This window comes from Saccharomyces mikatae, assembly GCF_947241705.1.
Source record: "Saccharomyces mikatae IFO 1815 strain IFO1815 genome assembly, chromosome: 15".
Lineage (NCBI taxonomy): Eukaryota > Fungi > Ascomycota > Saccharomycetes > Saccharomycetales > Saccharomycetaceae > Saccharomyces > Saccharomyces mikatae.
This window is the reverse complement of record NC_079270.1, coordinates 173,504-191,890: the sequence shown is the minus strand read 5'-3', so window position 1 is coordinate 191,890 and position 18,387 is coordinate 173,504. Positions and strand designations below refer to the sequence as shown.

The following is an 18,387-nucleotide window of genomic DNA, read 5'->3' as shown; positions in this document are numbered from 1 at the left end:
TTGCTCCTAAAAGCTTCTTTTTCTTCCCTTGTGTCAAAAGGCGGACTCCGACCAATCACAGTCGAGATCACGTTGAGGGTATTTTTCTATATTATAATGTGGATATAAAACAAAATAAATGTATGTAAGATACAGTACAATAAGAATGACATTTATTTGTGGTTCATTCTATATGCACTTAACAAGTTTTGTAACCGAGTCACAATTTCAGTACACTCTTGATTCGAAACCGCTTCGAAGTAGTATCTTTTGATGTCGTCTTGCCCCTCTCTTCTTACGAAAATTTTGAAATGCTCTGGAACTCTTTTAGATTTTTTGACAAGAACCACTTGGCTGATATGTAGTGACTTGGTCTTTACATTATCATGCCAATGCATACGTCCCTCTGGAGGTACGATGTATATGTAATCGCCGTCAATGGCCAGCGTTCTTTCATGCTTGTTTATGAATGACATTTGTTGCCTTCTCCATACTTTGTATTTATGATAAGCTCCGGTGAAGAGATCTTGAAAGTTATCACCAACCCCACTGGGGGTGTCCGGGGTATGCTCCATCGTGCTCTGTGAACGGTTTAAATTATGAAACTGTAATGTCCCATGCAAAGAGGATTTCGATGAATTCTTGTTCTTGAAAAACCCATTTCCATTTGCTAGGCCTCCAGTAATTGAACCATTCCCACTAGCAACACTTGAGGATGAGTGTTGTTTTGCTAAACTAAGCTTATACTTTGCGGAAATCTTCTTAGCCTTAGATGTCAGTTTTGCGTTTTCAGGAACGGCAGCAACAGCTCCTCCAGCATCCGCTTTCAGATATGAGTTCAGAGGTTCCAAAGTCAACGGAGTTAAATCATTACTTTGGATCGTTGGCAAAACGGGCTTCTTTAGGTCCGGCTTCATCTTTTCCAAATGCAGCTCTCTTGCATCCTTTTTAGAGATAAGTTCCACCTTATTAATTCCATCGAGCCTTAATACTGTATCATTCAAATCTAGTATATAGTTCTTACCCAGTACTTTCAAAGCATACTCATTAGGATCCATATTCTTCATTTTACAATATTTAACCAAAATGTCATTGACGCGTGAGGTCACTAAAACGCTAATGGTGGTATAATTAAATTTGGGATTCACGTTAGGATATAAAAACACTGTTACGTCAATGATCTTTGAACCATTGGCCTTATCTGTGTCGTCTTCATTACCTATTATAGGTTTGTAGAAACTCAGTTGATTGATAGTGCCTTCAGTTGTATCGTTATTACTGTTAGCATCAATTGCCGAAGCATCCATTAGGCTACCACCAATATCAAATGGTAAAGGTGTTTCATTTTCATTTCGGGTTTTCTCGGCATTATCGACCTTACATAGCACAACTTCGCTGTCCGAAATTGATTGTATAGTGCTCTTTCTATCAAGTTTACCAAAGTTATCCTCAAATGGTTCACCATCTTCATCAACAATCTTCAAGGCGAAATTATTCGGATTAGAGATGTCTTCCACTGTCAATCCATCTTCTTCAAAACTATTGGGTTTTTTTTCAGTGGAATACAGAAACAAAGCAAAACCAATTACTTCGAAGATGGTGGAAGATTTTCGGACTTTTGTCGTAAATGAGTGTCTTTTATATTTCTTTGAAGCTTGTATATATATTTCGAGACCCATTGATTCATAATTTGGCACTTTATCACCGCATACAAAGGAAAAATACTCCAATACATCTACAGAATTAGTATTGGTTATTTTTTTCTTTTTGTTGAACATATTTGACAACTGCGATGTTTTAGGTTTGAACTCTAAATAATCAGTACTTTTCTCAATAAGAATGTTCCCCTCTTTTGAGCTCTTATGAGCATTTGAGGAAACATTGGATTGAGTATGATCTTGCTTCAATGACAGTGTACTTTTTCTTGCTCTATGTGAAACACCGTCAGAGAACTTCGGGACTTTCATATGTTCACTACTTACTGTTGATGAAGTTCTCCCATGTCCTCGAAAAAGGGGAGATCTTGTCGATGTTAAATTCGAGCTAACAGACAATTTTCTATTAGAACTGGCAAAGGATGTTGGCTCTTTTGCAGATATAGCAGTATCACGCCTTTCCTTGGGGTGCCGCGATGAGTTCATAGTTAGTACAGCCTTATCAAAGACGTTGTTCAAAGTAGAGTCATCGTCACCATGATAAATGCCGTATTTTTGCATCGACATCGGTATGGAATGAGAAGGTATAGTATTAGTTTGTATGTCTGAATCAATAGACATTTCACCGCTTTCCATAGTCGATGATCCATTATTCAAGTAGTGTTCTTCGGAGTATTCAGACCCTAAAAGAGACTTCCCATATGATGAACCAGGGGTGATTCGATCGTGATTTTGAGCACTAAATTCATCATCATTAACATGACTGCTAGAATCCCGGTTTGTGTCTGCTGTTCCATCAATCACCGATTCATGTCCTCCCAAATCTGAAACAGTTTTGTTGATGTTAGAGGTCACTGTATCAAAGTTCAAATCATCTAAGTCTTTCTCGTTTATGTATGACTCCATATCAGAAATATTGTTACTTTCCGTTTCCGTTAAACCATCCCTACCGATAGATGCATTTCCGCCGGTGCTGCCTCCCTCTCCATTTACACTTTTATTGACGTTCAACGAATCTGGTTTTTGTCCATCGTTTTTGCTCTCCACTAGAAAATTCTTTCCCTTTTGGCTTGTTGGAAAATGTGGTTTTAACCTTGTAACGCTTCCCAAATTTCCATTTGAACTTTCTCGATCATCGAGAATACTGATGCTATTTCTGTTATTTGTGTAGGAGGTGTTGTTCTTATTATTTAATATGCCATTGGAGCCTTTTTGGAATGAACTGGCTCCAGAACTTTCCGCATCAAATTCATTATCTAATTGAAAAAATTGTGAATGTATATCGTCACCTTCCTCGTCGTCATCGTCATCGTCATCCTCCTCTTCTAAGTTTTCATCGAAGTCAAAATTCATATCAAACTTACTGCCTTTCTTATTGTGACGTGCACCAGTTGGATGCAAATTTGGTGTTTTTGTTCTTGTAGCAGCTGTGCTGATAGTATTCTTATTTCCAGAAGTGTTCGAGTGGTCCCTTCGACTTTTGAATATCCTTACAAAAGGAAGGGATGATCTCTTGCTAGATTTCTTTTGTAATTCTATCGAGCTATTTAAATACAAATCTTCCTTTGAGGACGTCTTCTGATTTTTTCCACTAGTATGGTCATCACCAATTAAGAGAGAATCCGAAATAGGCGAATTTAGTGGATTATAGCGAAGTGTTCCGTTATCTTCTACTATCAGAGTGTTTTTAGCACTTTTGTCCTGCTGATTCCGTTTTTCTTCCTCATTTTCCTCAGCCTTCTCTGTTCGTATCAAGTTCTGGTTAGTGTTCCCTTTTTGTCCTTCATTCTCTCTCATTATCCTCATTTTCCCTAACGAAGCATAGTTCTCCATGAAATCCTTAGATATCGGTGGAGATTCTAGCTCAGGCAAAAGGCTTACTCCGTGTGAGTTTGTATACAGTTCACGAATAGAAGGATCTAACCACTGCTCTGTATTGAATTCATCGATAGGAATGTATGGTTTTATTATTCTTTTCATCTGATCTTTCTCCGGGCATACTCGCAGAAACTGAGCCCGAAGTTCATTCAACACTGTCATCGTATCCATTACTGTGTCACCGTACCGTGCTTGAGCTTTCAGAATACGGGTTCTTTATTTTGTTTTCGTATTGTCTCATTTATTTATCCTATGTTAAGTAATTAAGTTATTCATCATATTGTATTGTTTATATTTGACGCGGGCTAATGCAAGGTCGGCCGGCTAAAAGAAGAAAAATTTCAAAAGTTTAGCTAATCTCATCGCAATTATAGTCCAATTGTAGCCTGGTTCTAGGCACTGAATAGGTGGGTACAAGTTGTTTAAAGCGGATAATTTATAATTTCAATGGCTCTTTCATCAAACTGGCAAGCACTATTAGCCTCTGAAAGCAGTCCTGTTTCTGTTAGAAAGGGTAAACAACCTAATAGGAGGATCAGCAGTAGCAAGAAAATTAGCAAGGTAACCGGACCCAATAGTATTTCCCAATGTGTTCACCAGAAGCGCAAAACTGGTAGTAAGATCATGGACATGGTATATAGCATGAACAAAGAAATCAGCAAACATGAGAAGAATAAGCTCGAGGGAAAGGTGTTTGAATTCAACCCGACTAGAGGAAATGCAGATACTACTATCGAAGAACCGGTACAGGTAGGTGTGTTAGAAAATACTGGTAGTGGTAACAACAAGAGCAAAGAAATTGGCAAGTACATTGCTATGGACTGCGAATTTGTAGGCGTTGGACCCGAAGGTAAAGAATCTGCGTTAGCTAGGATATCTATTGTAAATTATTATGGACATATCATCCTGGATGAGTTTGTGAAACCGAGGGAGAAGGTTGTAGAATGGAGAACCTGGGTTAGTGGTATTAAACCAGAACATATGAAGAACGCGATAACCTTCAAAGATGCACAAAAGAGGACTGCTGATGTTTTGGATGGTAGGATTCTTGTAGGTCATGCTTTAAAGCATGACCTCGAAGCTTTGATGCTATCTCACCCAAAATCAATGCTGAGAGATACTTCTAGACACCTACCATTCAGGCAAGCTTATGCTAAAGGTAAAACTCCAAGCTTAAAGAAATTAACCCGGGAGGTATTGAAAGTTGCAATTCAAGAAGGTGAGCATTCTTCTGTTGAAGATGCTCGTGCTACCATGTTGTTATATAAGAAGGAGAAGGCAGAATTTGAAAAGATTCACAGAAATACTTTCAATTAAGACGGTAAGTATATTGTCCGTTTCTTTTCATTCACGTAATTTGAATGCAGTAATTTGTACATTAGTCTATATGGCGTTTAAACTCATTGAGCCACACTACACGATAGAATATATAAGAATGTTGCTGTATGAAAGTAATTCACGTAAAAAAGTGTCAAAAAATCGATGAATAAAAAACATACACATTCATGTACGCAGTTAAATATTAATGTTTTATTCACTTGATTTATATACACTCTAAGCAGAGCATGACATCCTCGACAAAATCATTGTCATTATTCTTTTACGTTCGTAGATATCTTCAGGTCCTATATCCAATGAAATCATCATGTCAGAATTCTTCGCAAATGTATTGACCGAAGTCACAATTAATAACCCTCTTTCAGTAAGACGTTCAATTGACTCTTCGTGGAGTTTGTCTAATGAATTAGAATCCGAATTTGTTACCAATAAATTTAGTATATCGAAGGCTAGGGGGACACAGTCGGAATTCTGTTCAAATGCCGAGATTTTTCTAATTTCGTCACGAATAACACTGTAAAAACGTAATGCACAAATAGGTCTTACCTTAAGCAGATGTCTAATAATTAAGGCGAACCTGAACTTACTTGGTTCATCCGTAACCGCACATTTGAACAGCAGGGCACCTTGATAGAGTGTAATGTTAGCATCTTCTTTGTCAGAGCTCAACCATTCTGACAAAATCTTTGGAATAGTGTTTTTGTTCTCAATTGTGACCATTTCACCTTCGAAATCAACGTCACCTAAAAGTTCTCCAAATTGACTAGAACTTAGTATAAAATACAACAAGAACATGTAACACAAATAATGATCAGATTTCGGATCAATTTGATGTTCAAAATAGGAGTTCCTGAACATCATTTTTAAGAGATCAAATGCTGTGCTCTTGATAAAAGGGTTGGATAGCCCTTTATTAATTATGGAAACGAGAATATGTGTAAAATTATCCTGGTTCCAAACAATACCATTAATACGTTCTATTTGGCTTAAGAATGAATAAGCAAACTTCCTCTCTTTTAATAAGGTAGTAATTAACAGTGTGTTATTTTCGTTTTCAAACTGGGCCATATATAGGCGCCTCGCACAGTTTGACACAAATAGAAGAGCTCCTTCAAAGATTATGGGATGGCGTGATTCAAGGAAGAGAGTTGACAGCCAAAATAAGTGTTTCATTAAATCAAGGTTGGGATCCAGTCCTTCGACAATCTTGGAATAGGTAAAGATATGAGATATGGCTAAGAAAAGGTGTTCGTCAGTAACTTTAGGTTCAGCAATAACTTTCATGGTCTCGATCAGCATAGCTTTGCATAATCCCTCAGTTATGTAAGATTTACCCATTATACCAACGATCATGATAGAGCGCGCAGAAAGGAAAGAATTACTGGTGAACACGGATTCTAAAACGTACTTCTTGTATCTTGTCTTCCATACGTTCGCCTCGTATGTCGAAGAATATTCCATCAGCAGTATTATATTGTTAATGAAAAAATCCAAAATATTAAACTTACTTGCAAACGACGATGCGCTGAAAATCTGTAAAATTCGTCCTTTATCTTCGCTAAATCCAAACATAAACTTTACTTTCTGATGTGCAAATATGTCACTTATTTCATCGAGATTATTTCGGTGATCTTGTGGTAATGCTGAATTTATGGCCAGGGAATGGCACACGTTCATTAGTAGTTGGTGCAGCGACGATCTGAGCTCCCTTGGACCAACATCAATTAATAAGGATACAATAAACAAGATCTCTGGTAAGTACATTTGCACCAATAAAGAAGTTTCAAAAAAAACATGGATGCTTATTCTAACCAATATAGTTAGTTCGGACCAACTTTGAGTCATAGCTTCTAACTTAAGCGATGGTAAAAACGATCTAATTTTTGCCATTATTTTTTGAATGATGTTATTGGCAACTTCAGTAGTTGGTAATACGGTTAACAATGAAATTGTTTTCTTCCAGTCACGGTTTTCAGAATCTCTCTCCAACGCATGGTTAATAACTTCATCAACAATAATGTCAGTTAACCGACCATCATCTAAAAGTAGCAACCAAATATATTGCATGTACACGGCCTTGAAGTCCGTCTCTCTCACGGAAAGTCTGATGAGCACACGGAAAATGTGAGATATATTCTCAGGACCTTCTTCATCATCAGCCAAATACACATATTGGTACAGGTTAGGAATCCAATAAGACAACCCACAGATTGTATGAGGGATGTAAACATGAGGAATTACATTATTCTTCAATGCTTCTAAAATATAGATGAACATATAGGCTGTAAGTTCTGGATTAGATTCCGCAAGGGATTTTCCAATCACACCTAAAAATGTTGTGGTATCTTCGGGAACGTACACCTCGGGAGAACGATGAAAGTGTGAGCCAAAGTTCAACCCGAAAGATGCCTCAGTAGCAGCTATTAGATTATATGAACTGTTTTTCATTTTTTTACTTTCATCAAATAAACCGATAAGAGATACTAGTAGTAAATGACATAATAATTTTGTTCTTTCTTTCTGTTCTTTGTCCCTGGTATTCGAATTTGAGGACGATGTACCTAAATTGTTGTCCATTTCGTATTCACTTTCTAGTCGAATCTGCGCATAATAAAACATTTTCACAATTTCAAGATATTTGGGACTACTAAAAATCAACCTTTGTCCGTCCTTGAAGGTCACTGTAAATTCAGCAGCCACTCCGGTAATTGAGGAAACATGTACTTCAAAAATGCGGCTAATTTCGTAGACATCATTAAATTTGACATCAAATAAGGTATCCATATCCCTGATTTTATATTGCCTAGGGGTTTCGTGCAAGACCTGGAAATAAATGTCACCTATTTTCAGTGAAACTGGTGTAAATCTATTTCTTTTCTCGTCATACAGGGTGATATCGTGCAAAGAAACACGAATGTCTTGCAGAACTTTTAAACCTTGCCCCGTTATACCTACTGATTTCATAAGTTCTTCATCAGAATTACTATTAATGAAGTAATGAGGAATCTTGGAAGAAACGAATAGGTTGTCTTTGTCTAGACATTTTCCGTAAATATCCATAAATGTTTCGTTTACATTAAAGTAGTAACAGCCCATACAGTTTTTCGGTGCAACTTCTGGTAATAGTCCCATAACCAAAGAAATGAATTTTCTCATATCAAGTCCATCTTCATCGAATTCCGTACAATCGATAATCAAGCAATGTTTAGTGGTCCAGATTCGAGCATATATTTGTAAAAACTTATAAACAACTGTATCAATGTCTATGTGTTTGTCTGAGAAATTTGACATTGTTAACGTAATTATTGGGATACCTTCGCTTGAAGTAGACTCATGGACGTTTGGGCTGTATGCTGTTGAGGTCTCAATATTTCTGAATGCGTGTCTATTCATGAACTCATAAAGTTCAGGGTAGTCATCCATATGCTCTCTGATGTAAACTGGTATTTCGTTGGAGAATTTCATTTTAGGTTTACCTAATTGGCCAAGGACATCGTCAATAAGTAAAAATGTAGTCGTATAAAAGTCGTTACCGTCAATGTCACCGTCGCCATGATTTGCATCATTTAGTATATTCCTTCTTACTTCAAGTCCGTAAAGGTAGGCAAAAGAATGAAGAAATTGATAATCAAAGTTTATTGGAGTAGGATCTGTTCTAACTTGGATGTCTATGGTCCGGTCTTTTCTACAAAGTTCAGCAAGGAACCTAAAAATTCTGTCACTGCATTCCTTGAGGAAAACCTTTTGAGTGCACAAAGCTGGCCACCTCGAAAAATTCTCTGATCCATTGGCAATATTCTGGATAACCTTAGCCAAGCTGATAAATGTACGTTTCTCACTCAGATGAGAAATGTCTATGATATTTTCAGAATCGGGGCTTACTAAGGCAGGACAAAAAAACCGTAGAAATACGAAAGATCCAGCGGCGATAAGAGCATGGTCCGGAAATTTTTCACACGCAACTTTATATATATTCTGGCAAATATAAAATAAGGGAGGTGGGAAATAGGAGACAGAACTGGATATGGCTTCTAATAATTCATCCATATATTTGACGAAAAGTTCTATCTGGCGTTCAGCATTTGAATCCTCTGGTTTTAACTTTTCAATCTCAAAAAAATCCTTTCTCTCAATAATCTCTTTGAGCAGTGGTTGCAAAGTACGGATCAAATAATCATTTCCTTTGGATCTAGCTAGCATAGATAATGATCTCGTAGCACAGCTATTTCTTCTGAGGATGTCAGTAGGTCTAGAAGATTTTTCAATTTCATTTTTGATCAATTGTGACACTACAATATGAGTGGCATTTCTTGTTTCAAATGCATTTATTAAGCCTGCAGCATAGGCATCAATGTCACTAGCAGGACAAACTGCTGCTCCATACGATGATAACTGGGGATGATCTATCGTAAATTGTAAAAACTTGTCTGCCGCCTCCAATTTTCCGAGATCAGTTTTAGCTGTGTAGGTGCGATAGTTCGTAACAATATTGATGAACACTTCTAAAAATGCGTTCCTGATATTTCTATTTCCAGAGTAGCCCATTGGTAAGGTAAATTGCAAGCTCGCATCCACATTGGTATTGGAAAGATTTGTCAACGAAAGTATGACATTGTCATTAAGAACGCTCATTTTGTGTCTCAAAAATACCGGGAACTTGTCACGATCACTACTTTTCTCAAGGCCCTTCATTAAGATATTGAAATAATATCCAAATATTACTGACCTGGAGCGAGACAGTTCGGGATCTGACGCAGCTGGTGGAATCTCCAAAAAAGTATGCCTGGTCAAGTATGCAATGGCCGTTGATGCCTCGATCGCAGTGTCTATATATAGAATATCCATATCCCTTTTCACTAAATCCATTTCTTTAAGCGGTTTTGACAAGTTTTCGAAATCATAATCCCTCGCAATACTCACTTGAAACCAATCGGTTACTTGTCTCAACCATTTATTTTTAACATGAAAATGGTTCTTGACAGCCAAATTAACTTCTGAGTGCTGCAGAGCACTAAACATTTTAGTCATTTGAATAATTGCCTTGAGATACTTTGGACAATAAGCTGGAATTTTTTTTATTTCTTCTGTCAGTAAATCGATAAGGTCAACGATCTCTGTAGAGAAAAGAATCATCACAAAATTATCATCATCACGACTTAAGATTGTTCGCAGCATCTTGATTATCTGTTCCAATAAAACATAGGAGCTTTCGTTTTCTGGTATTGATAGGTCTGAACAAGCCAACTCTCCTAATTTCAGCCTTAAATTATTGAAGAGTAAGTTGAACGACAGGGGATGTAGCTCTACGCTCAAAATATCCCTTGAATTTTCTCTTGTTAATAAATCAGGATAGTTTAACCATTGGCATTGTTTTGAGATAAAAGAGTCGATATTTTTCTTTAATTCGGAAACGGTGTCGAGTAGATAAGGATATATTTCTTGCAGTATCTTTTTATTGATGAACAGGATACCAGACATAGAGGCTAAAATACCGGCGAAATTCCTGAAATCATTTAGTTCTTGTTTATCTAAATTTTTCGTATGCGTGTACGTATGCCACTTTTTGTAGATCATTCTCATAGAATCAAGTAATATAGCATTAGGAATAGTAGCAAATCGTAAAATATTATTTCTGGTTCTCCTTTGGAAAGCAATTGAGCCAGAAGTTGTATAGTTATCATGGCACATCGCTTCCACAAATTCAATATTATGAACCCAGGTTTTATCGGCATCATCAATGTTTCTTTCATGAAAATTAATAGCAGAAAGATACTCTGTGTATGCAATCTTTAAAGTTTTTTCAATTTTCTGTTGACTAGAGTATAATGAAACAAATAAGGCTCTCCCAACAGTCCCCATTATCAGTGGAAAAGTAAGCTTTTCAGAATCGTTTATGTATTCCATATGATGTGAAGCCTCCGCAATTCCAGCCAAATGAGACCTAACTTTCATGAATTTTATGGTTATATCTAAGAGAATTTGACGCTTTTCATTATTAATCTTCAAATCAAAAAGACCCATAGCAAATAATGTCACAGTATAACTGCAAAGAAGATGATAGCCTTCGATGCTAATATTCTGATCTGATCCGCTATAATTAATAACATTTGATAATAAGGTATCCATAAACGATTGTGCTGTTCTCTCTAAGGCTACATCTGAACTTACAATGGCAACGAAAATTGGTTTCATAATATTCCTGAAGTCTTGAGAAACCCACTGTAAATTGGAGTTTATATTATGTGGGATAATGAAGTAACTATTGGGTCTTTTAAAAATACTGAAAATATTAATCATTATTCTTCTAGCGTCTTGAAGAGTAGCTTCATTCAAATCCTTTGGTACCAAATGTTCTTGGATATAATTGTTTGTAGATTTCATGAATTTCCCTAGACTTTCGTCGGAGTAACGTCTTGTCCTTATCTTCTGTAAAGGCGACCTAATTCCCAAGGCAGCAGATGATAAAGGAGTAGAGTTTGTTATTGCCATAGGCGTAGCACTGATACTATCGGTTTGCGGACGCTGTATTGGTGACGACTTTTCAGTATCTGGAGGCGAAGTCAGTGTAGCCGGTATTTTATTCCTTATAATACTAGATGGACCGCCTAACGCATGGCGGGCTCTTGGGGCTACAAGATGTGACAGATACGGATCAGAAGACAAATTTTTTGGGGAAGCGTTTAAAGAGTTGATGTTGTCAGAATTTCTTGGAGTGCCTGAGCCAACTAAAGATAAAGTGTTAATTGGATATGGATCAGCTTCTAATCCCAAGGGAGAAACAGGTGTTATTGAATTTTGAGATGTAGATCCGGACCTTGATCTGGTTGTCGAACATAAAGATGGCGAGCTGCCTTTAAAATGTTTTTTTGTACCATATTCGTTTATGATTGTACCATCGAGAATGGAAGCAACTATATCAGTAATTTGTTCATCAAAGTACGGGAACTCTTGTAAGAGAATATCTGCTATAATTGAGAATAATGTCTTGAAAAATTTGGAAATTTTAACTGCGATTGCTTTACGCGATTCTTTCTTACTTGGTATATCGAAGAATATCCTGAATCCTTCGGTATAAAGGCATAGCTTCTGCATATTTAGATTGTTGGCCATCGTATCAATGCTCAAACGTGCAAGCAACAATTCATGATCAAATTGGATGGCTGAAGAGAAGAATATTAGTTGTAACTGAACAAATGATGTAGAATTTCTTTTCAAACAAACCATTAAGCTGTGATTCGCTTTCGAATTCCAATCTTGACCAACGCTTAAATTTGTCCCTATTATGGGGACAAGCCTCTTGGCAAAAAGTACCGAAGGTAAGTTTCTATCCACGAGGAAGACGGCAGAAGTCATTGTTAAGAATGATAATAAAGCCCTCATAGTATCTAAAAGGGCAACATCAGATACGGCTTGAGTCCCATTTAGATTTTTTAATAACATTTTCATGAATTTTACAGTCTTTTTGGTTGAAGTGGGTAAAGAAGTCAATTTCTTTAAGCCTTGTGTGATGTGTTTTATACCTGATGTCTTTTCCGAACCCGCTTCATGTGCGGCGTTATTGAATGAACTTGTTCTCTCTCTTGGCCGGTGTGTTGTACAATCGGGGATATACTTGAATGAAGTCGCATTCAATTCATTGAAGAGATCAATATCGAACATTGCCAAAGTGGTTAAAAATTTCAGAACAGACGTGTGCGGTAGCACTTCAGTATCATCAAAATGTGTGTATAGTTCCAAAATATTATCCAGACGAGTGACAGATAAGAAATTTTCATCATAATCCTTACCAGTTTGGCCGATTTTGTGTGCGTCGTATGAATATCGATTTTGTTGTTTTTCTATATATCCAGTTGGAGTCGAATTCGACGGTGATGCTGCCGCTGCTGCTGCCGCAGAGTTCAATCGCTGTTGCAATTGCGTTGTTGGTGTTGGAGTTTGAGATAATAAGGAAGATGCACTAATGGTGACGTTGGACATCGTTGGAGTATCTGGTAAGGAAGAATCATGTTCTCCTGATTGTGCATGGTTAGAAAAATCGGTTGTTGTGGAAGAAGAAGTTGAAGACGACAATGAAGTAGATGATTGAGAGTTTGTTGTCCACGAGGAATGAAGTTTCCTTTCAGGTTGCTGTTGAATGTAGGATTGATGGTGAGAGAGTTGACGATTCAAAGATTTTGCTATTACGTTTTGGTTGTTGTCCGACGACAACGAGCTAGGCGGTGAGGATGGTGAGGATGTCGAAGGAGATGATGAGCCTTGATAGACGTTCTGATTGGTGGTTATCATACTATTTACATTAAAAGTCGAATGAATCTCCTCGAAAAGGTTATGACTCAACAAATTCACAGATTTCGAGTATTCGCCATCATTATCTCTTAATATGTTAAAAAGCTCATAATATTCTGCAGGCCTGGCCATTATCCAAAACATTATTGCCTTGGCACTGAAATGTAAAAGTAAACAATGATAGATCGATTTCCTTAGTGCCATAGATAAGTTTCTGATGAGCTCCAAATATCTTTTGAAATTATGCTTGGTTAGATAGATGAAACTAAAAAGATCGAAGTGGGGTATAATGCTGTTGTAAACGGAAGATGATAGTGAATGTGAATGAGAGTGCGAATGCGTATGTGTTTGCGTTACAGGTACTTGCACGCTTTTCCTGATGAATTCGAAATATTCGGATGGATTGGAAGCTGCTACGAATCGGAGAATGTGGCCTAAAGTGGAGTCAATCATTTTACAATGACAAGGGTAGTTGTGCTTTGTCAGATAGGATTGGTGGCGGGGAAGAATGGAGGAACTTAATGCCGTCAGAACGTTACCGTGGACGTGACTGATCATATTCTGTAAGATTTGCAAAGTCCTTGTATTGAACTTCAACTTCGAGCAACTTTCTAGTAACTTGGATGCCAATTCTGGTATCAGCGCTTGAGGTTTAGTCTGGTGGAAAAAATGCTTATTGCCATCAGAATGGGTTGATGAATAGTCAGGCAGAATACTGTTGAGTTTGGGCCTGTATTTCTGTTCTTGCTCGTGTTCTACGTGAGTCGATATGTCATTATAGTGCAAGCTTTCCTGATTTTGCCAGTTATACTCAAGCGCATCACTCAATAACCTTAGCGTGATCAGTATTGATTCGATAACATCATCGCTGGCCCTATCTGAAATTATTTCATTCCCTTGAAGAAGTGATTCTATCAACTCCAAAGTACCCTCCACCATAGCGTTTGCATCTCGCGAAACGGTGACGTTGATGAGTACAGATCTGCATGAGACGAATGAGGAATATTCCTCCACTTCTGTATATGTACGTAGGTTCGACTCTACTGGAAGAATCGGGAGCATTCTTTCAAAAAGAATATGATTTACCAGCGTCCGAGTCATGTGGGACGATTTGGCATCGGTCCCATGTTCTTTCTTCTTACTTCTAGTAGGCTGGGACATGATTCTCCCTGAAGAAAGATGATGTATACAGGTTGGTTTGATATCAAAATATCGTGTAACGTGGGAAAAAAGTAACACTGAATGAAAAGCAAAATGAACAACAGAAATACAATGCTGTATGTTAGTATGCTAAGTTTTGGTTAGACACTTGTTACAGTCGGTGAAAAAGTATACAAGCCTTCTTCTGATTTTGTTTTCTGTTTTTCGGTCTTTCTTTCCCAGGAGCTCTAGACAATGAAGATAACGGAGAGAACAGTAGGGCAATAGAATACGCTTGGACCAGTGATTACAGGTAGGATAGATAATTGTTGATTAATGCTTTTTGTAAGAAGATATATCAAGCATGTGTTTTCAGAAGGGCGTGTGCCAGCTTTATTGTGGTGGAAATTTTCGTTTCACCAGGGGAGCGTTCTAGAAGAAACGAGAGTTCTACGGACTTTTCTGCGCCGCGGATCCATTCCCCAGGCGGGTGACACTTCTTGAGGGGCTATTTTGAGTTGGCATCACACTAGAAGGAGAAAGACGATTTATGGCTACAACCTGGGGCAAGGTGCTGGGGCCGTGCAAGAGAGTTTAAAGGGTCTTCTTTATAAAGTCAAGCCAGGTCCAAGAATGGGCTGGTAGCTTTGGCGGCAGCTTCTTTTCTCCTCATGCTGCTTGTGGATAATCGGTCACACTTGCCCAATAATGCTGGGCCAGGCGAAACAAGGATGTTTCGGGTGTGATAGGTGAACAAATAATTCCAGATGCCATAAGATGTGAAACCCATAAGAAAAGTTATGGTTTTCTTGTTTACTTGTCTACTTGTTTACTGTTTCATTGCTTTTCTTTGACAAACCTGCGTAGGAAGGAGTCTCGTAGTTGCTCGTCCCTGATCGTCCCTACTTTTTCTGATTAGCCGTATATTGTTGGGATATATATATAGAATAGAATAGGTATAAAATTCACGGCAGTGATGATGAGAATAAGGGGTTTTGGGAGGTGAATTCCATTATCGAACAAACTTACGTGTATATGTATTTGTATATAAAAAAGGATTCTCTATTGTAAAAGAATGATGTTTGTTCTACAGTTCTTCCCAAGTCAACGCTTTCTCATCGTTGCCATCGACATAAGATAGTGATATGGATGTGCTTATGATACTGGAATCATCTAGTTCCGGTAATGTATCGATTCGAAAGGAACAGAAGGGCTCTTGGGATGCTTGTAAACTCTCCGCAGATAATCTTGAAGGCGGTTTTAGGCTAACTCTTGAAGAACTGTCATGTTTACCCAAGAAGATCACCTCTCCATATTGATTCTCTATTTCGACAGTGGAACCAGTCGTTAGTTCGGGTGCATACGGGAAGTACCGCAATTCCTTGCGTTCCTTTATTCCTATTTCATGAGGGCCCATTTCAATTATACCTGCGATTGGATTATCCTCAGCACTGATGAACTTTAGTTTGCAGTTACCAGCCAGAACAGAGTTTGTGTTGTTGAACAATTGGAAGTACAAGGAATTGTCCCTTTGGTTCACTATAACTTGCAGTGAGCGATCATTCGGGTCTTCCGTTCCAATCTCCGCTTTTTGAGTAATTTTGGTTTCATCTTTTGAAAGGTTATCCAGGATTTGCGTCACACCGGCAGGTTTCTCAAGCAACTTTTCGTAGTCATGATAACGTTGGAACACGTCCTCAAGCTGTTTCACAGTTTTCAATTGCATGAAGAAGTTAACCAGTTCCGGTTTATCTTCAGGGATGTCAATTGTGCCACTTATTCTGTGGCCAGGCTCCTTGTCAGTGAGCGTTTTAGCCTTTTGCTCGAGTTCCAACTTGTTTAGAGACTCTTCCAACTTGAAAAGCTGTTCTGTAAAACTATCCAAGCATTCTCTTGGCACGACCACACTATCCTTCGCGTTCGGGTTTATTTCCTTTCTAGGAGCAGCTTCCGGAGATGAGGGCTCTTCGTGTACGTCCCTTGTGCATGAGGTTCCTTTCTCCTCGAACTTTCTGTGGTCCAGGAATTCGTCAAAGTATGTAGAGATGGTTAATCCGTGTTTCTTCAGCGTTCCTTCTCCAACATAAACCGTGCATTTTCTTTGGGATTGCAAGTAACCAAACAAGCGACCGTAATCTTGACAATTTAGTAAGATCCGAACGTTAGACTTGTCATTCGGTTGCCAAAACAAATGTTTATAACCATACGTATCGTTTAATGACGAAACCTGTCCAATACACCGAAGCATGATATTGATATCTAAATATGGCACAGTTACGTTAAAACTTCTGTATTCATCGCAAACATATAAGGGGTACCCCCTTGGTAAACTCATTTGTTGTTCTTCGAGTTAGTCACTTCCCAGAAGTTCCCTTAAAGCAAGCTGCTGACGTATTGCCTTGACTTAAGCCCACTTTTGTCTGATTCCCCTTAGCTGCTCATATCACAGAGGTGTGAATGGGACTACTTCACGTATAGGTGTATCAGTCACGTCACGCCCCTTTTCCGGGTCATACAACAAGACTAATAGAAGCGCATCTTATAATACTTAACATGTGGTTGCGCTGTAGCAAATGATGCTTTCAGCTGTTATCTACATATTTTTACATCAAGGAAGTACTCACATCTTCAAGAAACAGAATGAATATTGGGAACATGATCTCAAAAAGATGAAATCACCCCAGTATTGGTGGCCATTCACGGCTAACAGAAGAAGTTATGTTCCAAACACTATGTGTAAGGTATAGTTATGTTATCGCGATCAGCATGTTATCATATCCTCTGATATTGGATCATCATACCCTAGAAGTATTACGAGATTATATACCCCTTATCCTCATTACCACTCTTCTTATTTTCGTGGGAACCACCTTAGGGCTCTCAGCGATGGTGTTTTGTAATTTATATGCTCCTCTTGCATTTGTGTCTCTACTTCTTGTTCGTCTAAAAGGTACTTCTTCACTTGCATTAGCAGGGTTCACTTCAGTCCTTCCTTCTACCATCTTATTACTTTTTTGCTGTAAACGATTTTGTGCCGCCAGTTCATTGAAACTATTTCCTTTAGATATTCCGGGATGAATAAATCATTTATTAATGCAGCTTGATGATCTGGTGAAACTAAAGTGGGCAATTGAGTAACAACGCTTACGAGCTTCATAGCATTTTCTTCCGTTGGAGCTGGTGGAATCAATAACTGTGTACAATCCATTTTTCGCATAAGCATCTCGGTAGCTCTCTTCTTGTCTTTCTCGGGCAATCTTTCTATTATTATAGCAATAGATTGGTATAGTTACTTTCTATTATCTAGCAGTTTGTTGTTTTGTACCATCATATCTATGGCAGTCTGACCTGTTTCTTGTGAAGAGAGCATACCATTTCCAATCGAATCAAACCTTCCTTTAACCATCTCAGAAGCAGGCAAAATTACCTCAGTACTAGAGTCAGGAGGTTCTAGCACATCTTCTGCGCTAGAATCAAGACTATTCGGCCTACCGGTTGTGATAGATTCCATGGGCTTTATGACATATCCCGGAAAGAGTAGTTCATCAGACTTACGCTTACTCTCTTAATCAATATCCACATCGGGAGAATCATTTTGATAAACAGCCGACATACATCGCAAACACTATAGGCTGTACGTGCTTTTTCCGTCAGGTTCTTGGCTGCTTCAATGTCGTCCGTTTTGGTGTTCTATTACCAGTACTGTTTGTTTGCTAATATATTTCTGCTTATTACACTATGAAGTCTGCGCAGATCACATACCAAAACAACTTTTTGTCACAGGATAGTACCACCAAACGAACCTGCGGGACTGTCTAAAAATCAAAGAGAACCAGCAAAGGTACTGTTTTGAAATATGAAATGAAGGTACCACAGTATCAATTATTTTCGGAGCACAAGTAATGCGCTGCTGGTACGTTTCTTGAAAGAACGCGATACAAACACGACAATTAAAGTTAGTTTTTTGAGTTAACGTGAGTGAATATTGCAAGATACAAGATAAATAAAGCAGTTGAAACCAGATATTTGAGTGCACACAAACTTGGCGCTAACATGCCACAATTTGATATATTATGTAAAAGACCACCTAGGTGCTTGTTCGTCAGTTTGA

At 38.1% G+C, this 18,387-nt stretch overlaps 5 protein-coding genes across 5 annotated transcripts; 1 reads left to right on the top strand and 4 right to left on the bottom strand.

Annotated features, from left to right (window-relative positions):
- Positions 1-152: 152 nt before the first annotated feature.
- On the bottom strand, positions 153-3,683 carry AVO1 (Avo1p; the record flags this gene model as incomplete). Its single annotated transcript, XM_056225558.1, has 1 exon — positions 153-3,683. The coding sequence occupies one exon, from the start codon at positions 3,681-3,683 to the stop codon at positions 153-155; it is 3,531 nt and encodes a 1,176-aa protein (XP_056079365.1).
- A 276-nt stretch (positions 3,684-3,959) lies between these two features.
- Positions 3,960-4,829, top strand: REX4 (putative 3'-5' exonuclease; the record flags this gene model as incomplete). The annotated part of the gene is made up of 1 exon (XM_056225557.1): positions 3,960-4,829. One exon carries the CDS (start codon positions 3,960-3,962, stop codon positions 4,827-4,829), a length of 870 nt encoding a protein of 289 aa, XP_056079364.1.
- Positions 4,830-5,066: 237 nt separating this feature from the next.
- IRA2 (Ras GTPase activating protein IRA2) lies at positions 5,067-14,297 on the bottom strand (the record flags this gene model as incomplete). The annotated part of the gene is made up of 1 exon (XM_056225556.1): positions 5,067-14,297. One exon carries the CDS (start codon positions 14,295-14,297, stop codon positions 5,067-5,069), a length of 9,231 nt encoding a protein of 3,076 aa, XP_056079363.1.
- A 1,066-nt stretch (positions 14,298-15,363) lies between these two features.
- ATG19 (Atg19p) lies at positions 15,364-16,611 on the bottom strand (the record flags this gene model as incomplete). The annotated part of the gene is made up of 1 exon (XM_056225555.1): positions 15,364-16,611. One exon carries the CDS (start codon positions 16,609-16,611, stop codon positions 15,364-15,366), a length of 1,248 nt encoding a protein of 415 aa, XP_056079362.1.
- Positions 16,612-17,565: 954 nt separating this feature from the next.
- On the bottom strand, positions 17,566-17,787 carry SMKI15G0790 (uncharacterized protein; the record flags this gene model as incomplete). The annotated part of the gene is made up of 1 exon (XM_056225554.1): positions 17,566-17,787. The coding sequence occupies one exon, from the start codon at positions 17,785-17,787 to the stop codon at positions 17,566-17,568; it is 222 nt and encodes a 73-aa protein (XP_056079361.1).
- Between the last annotated feature and the right edge of the window lie 600 nt (positions 17,788-18,387).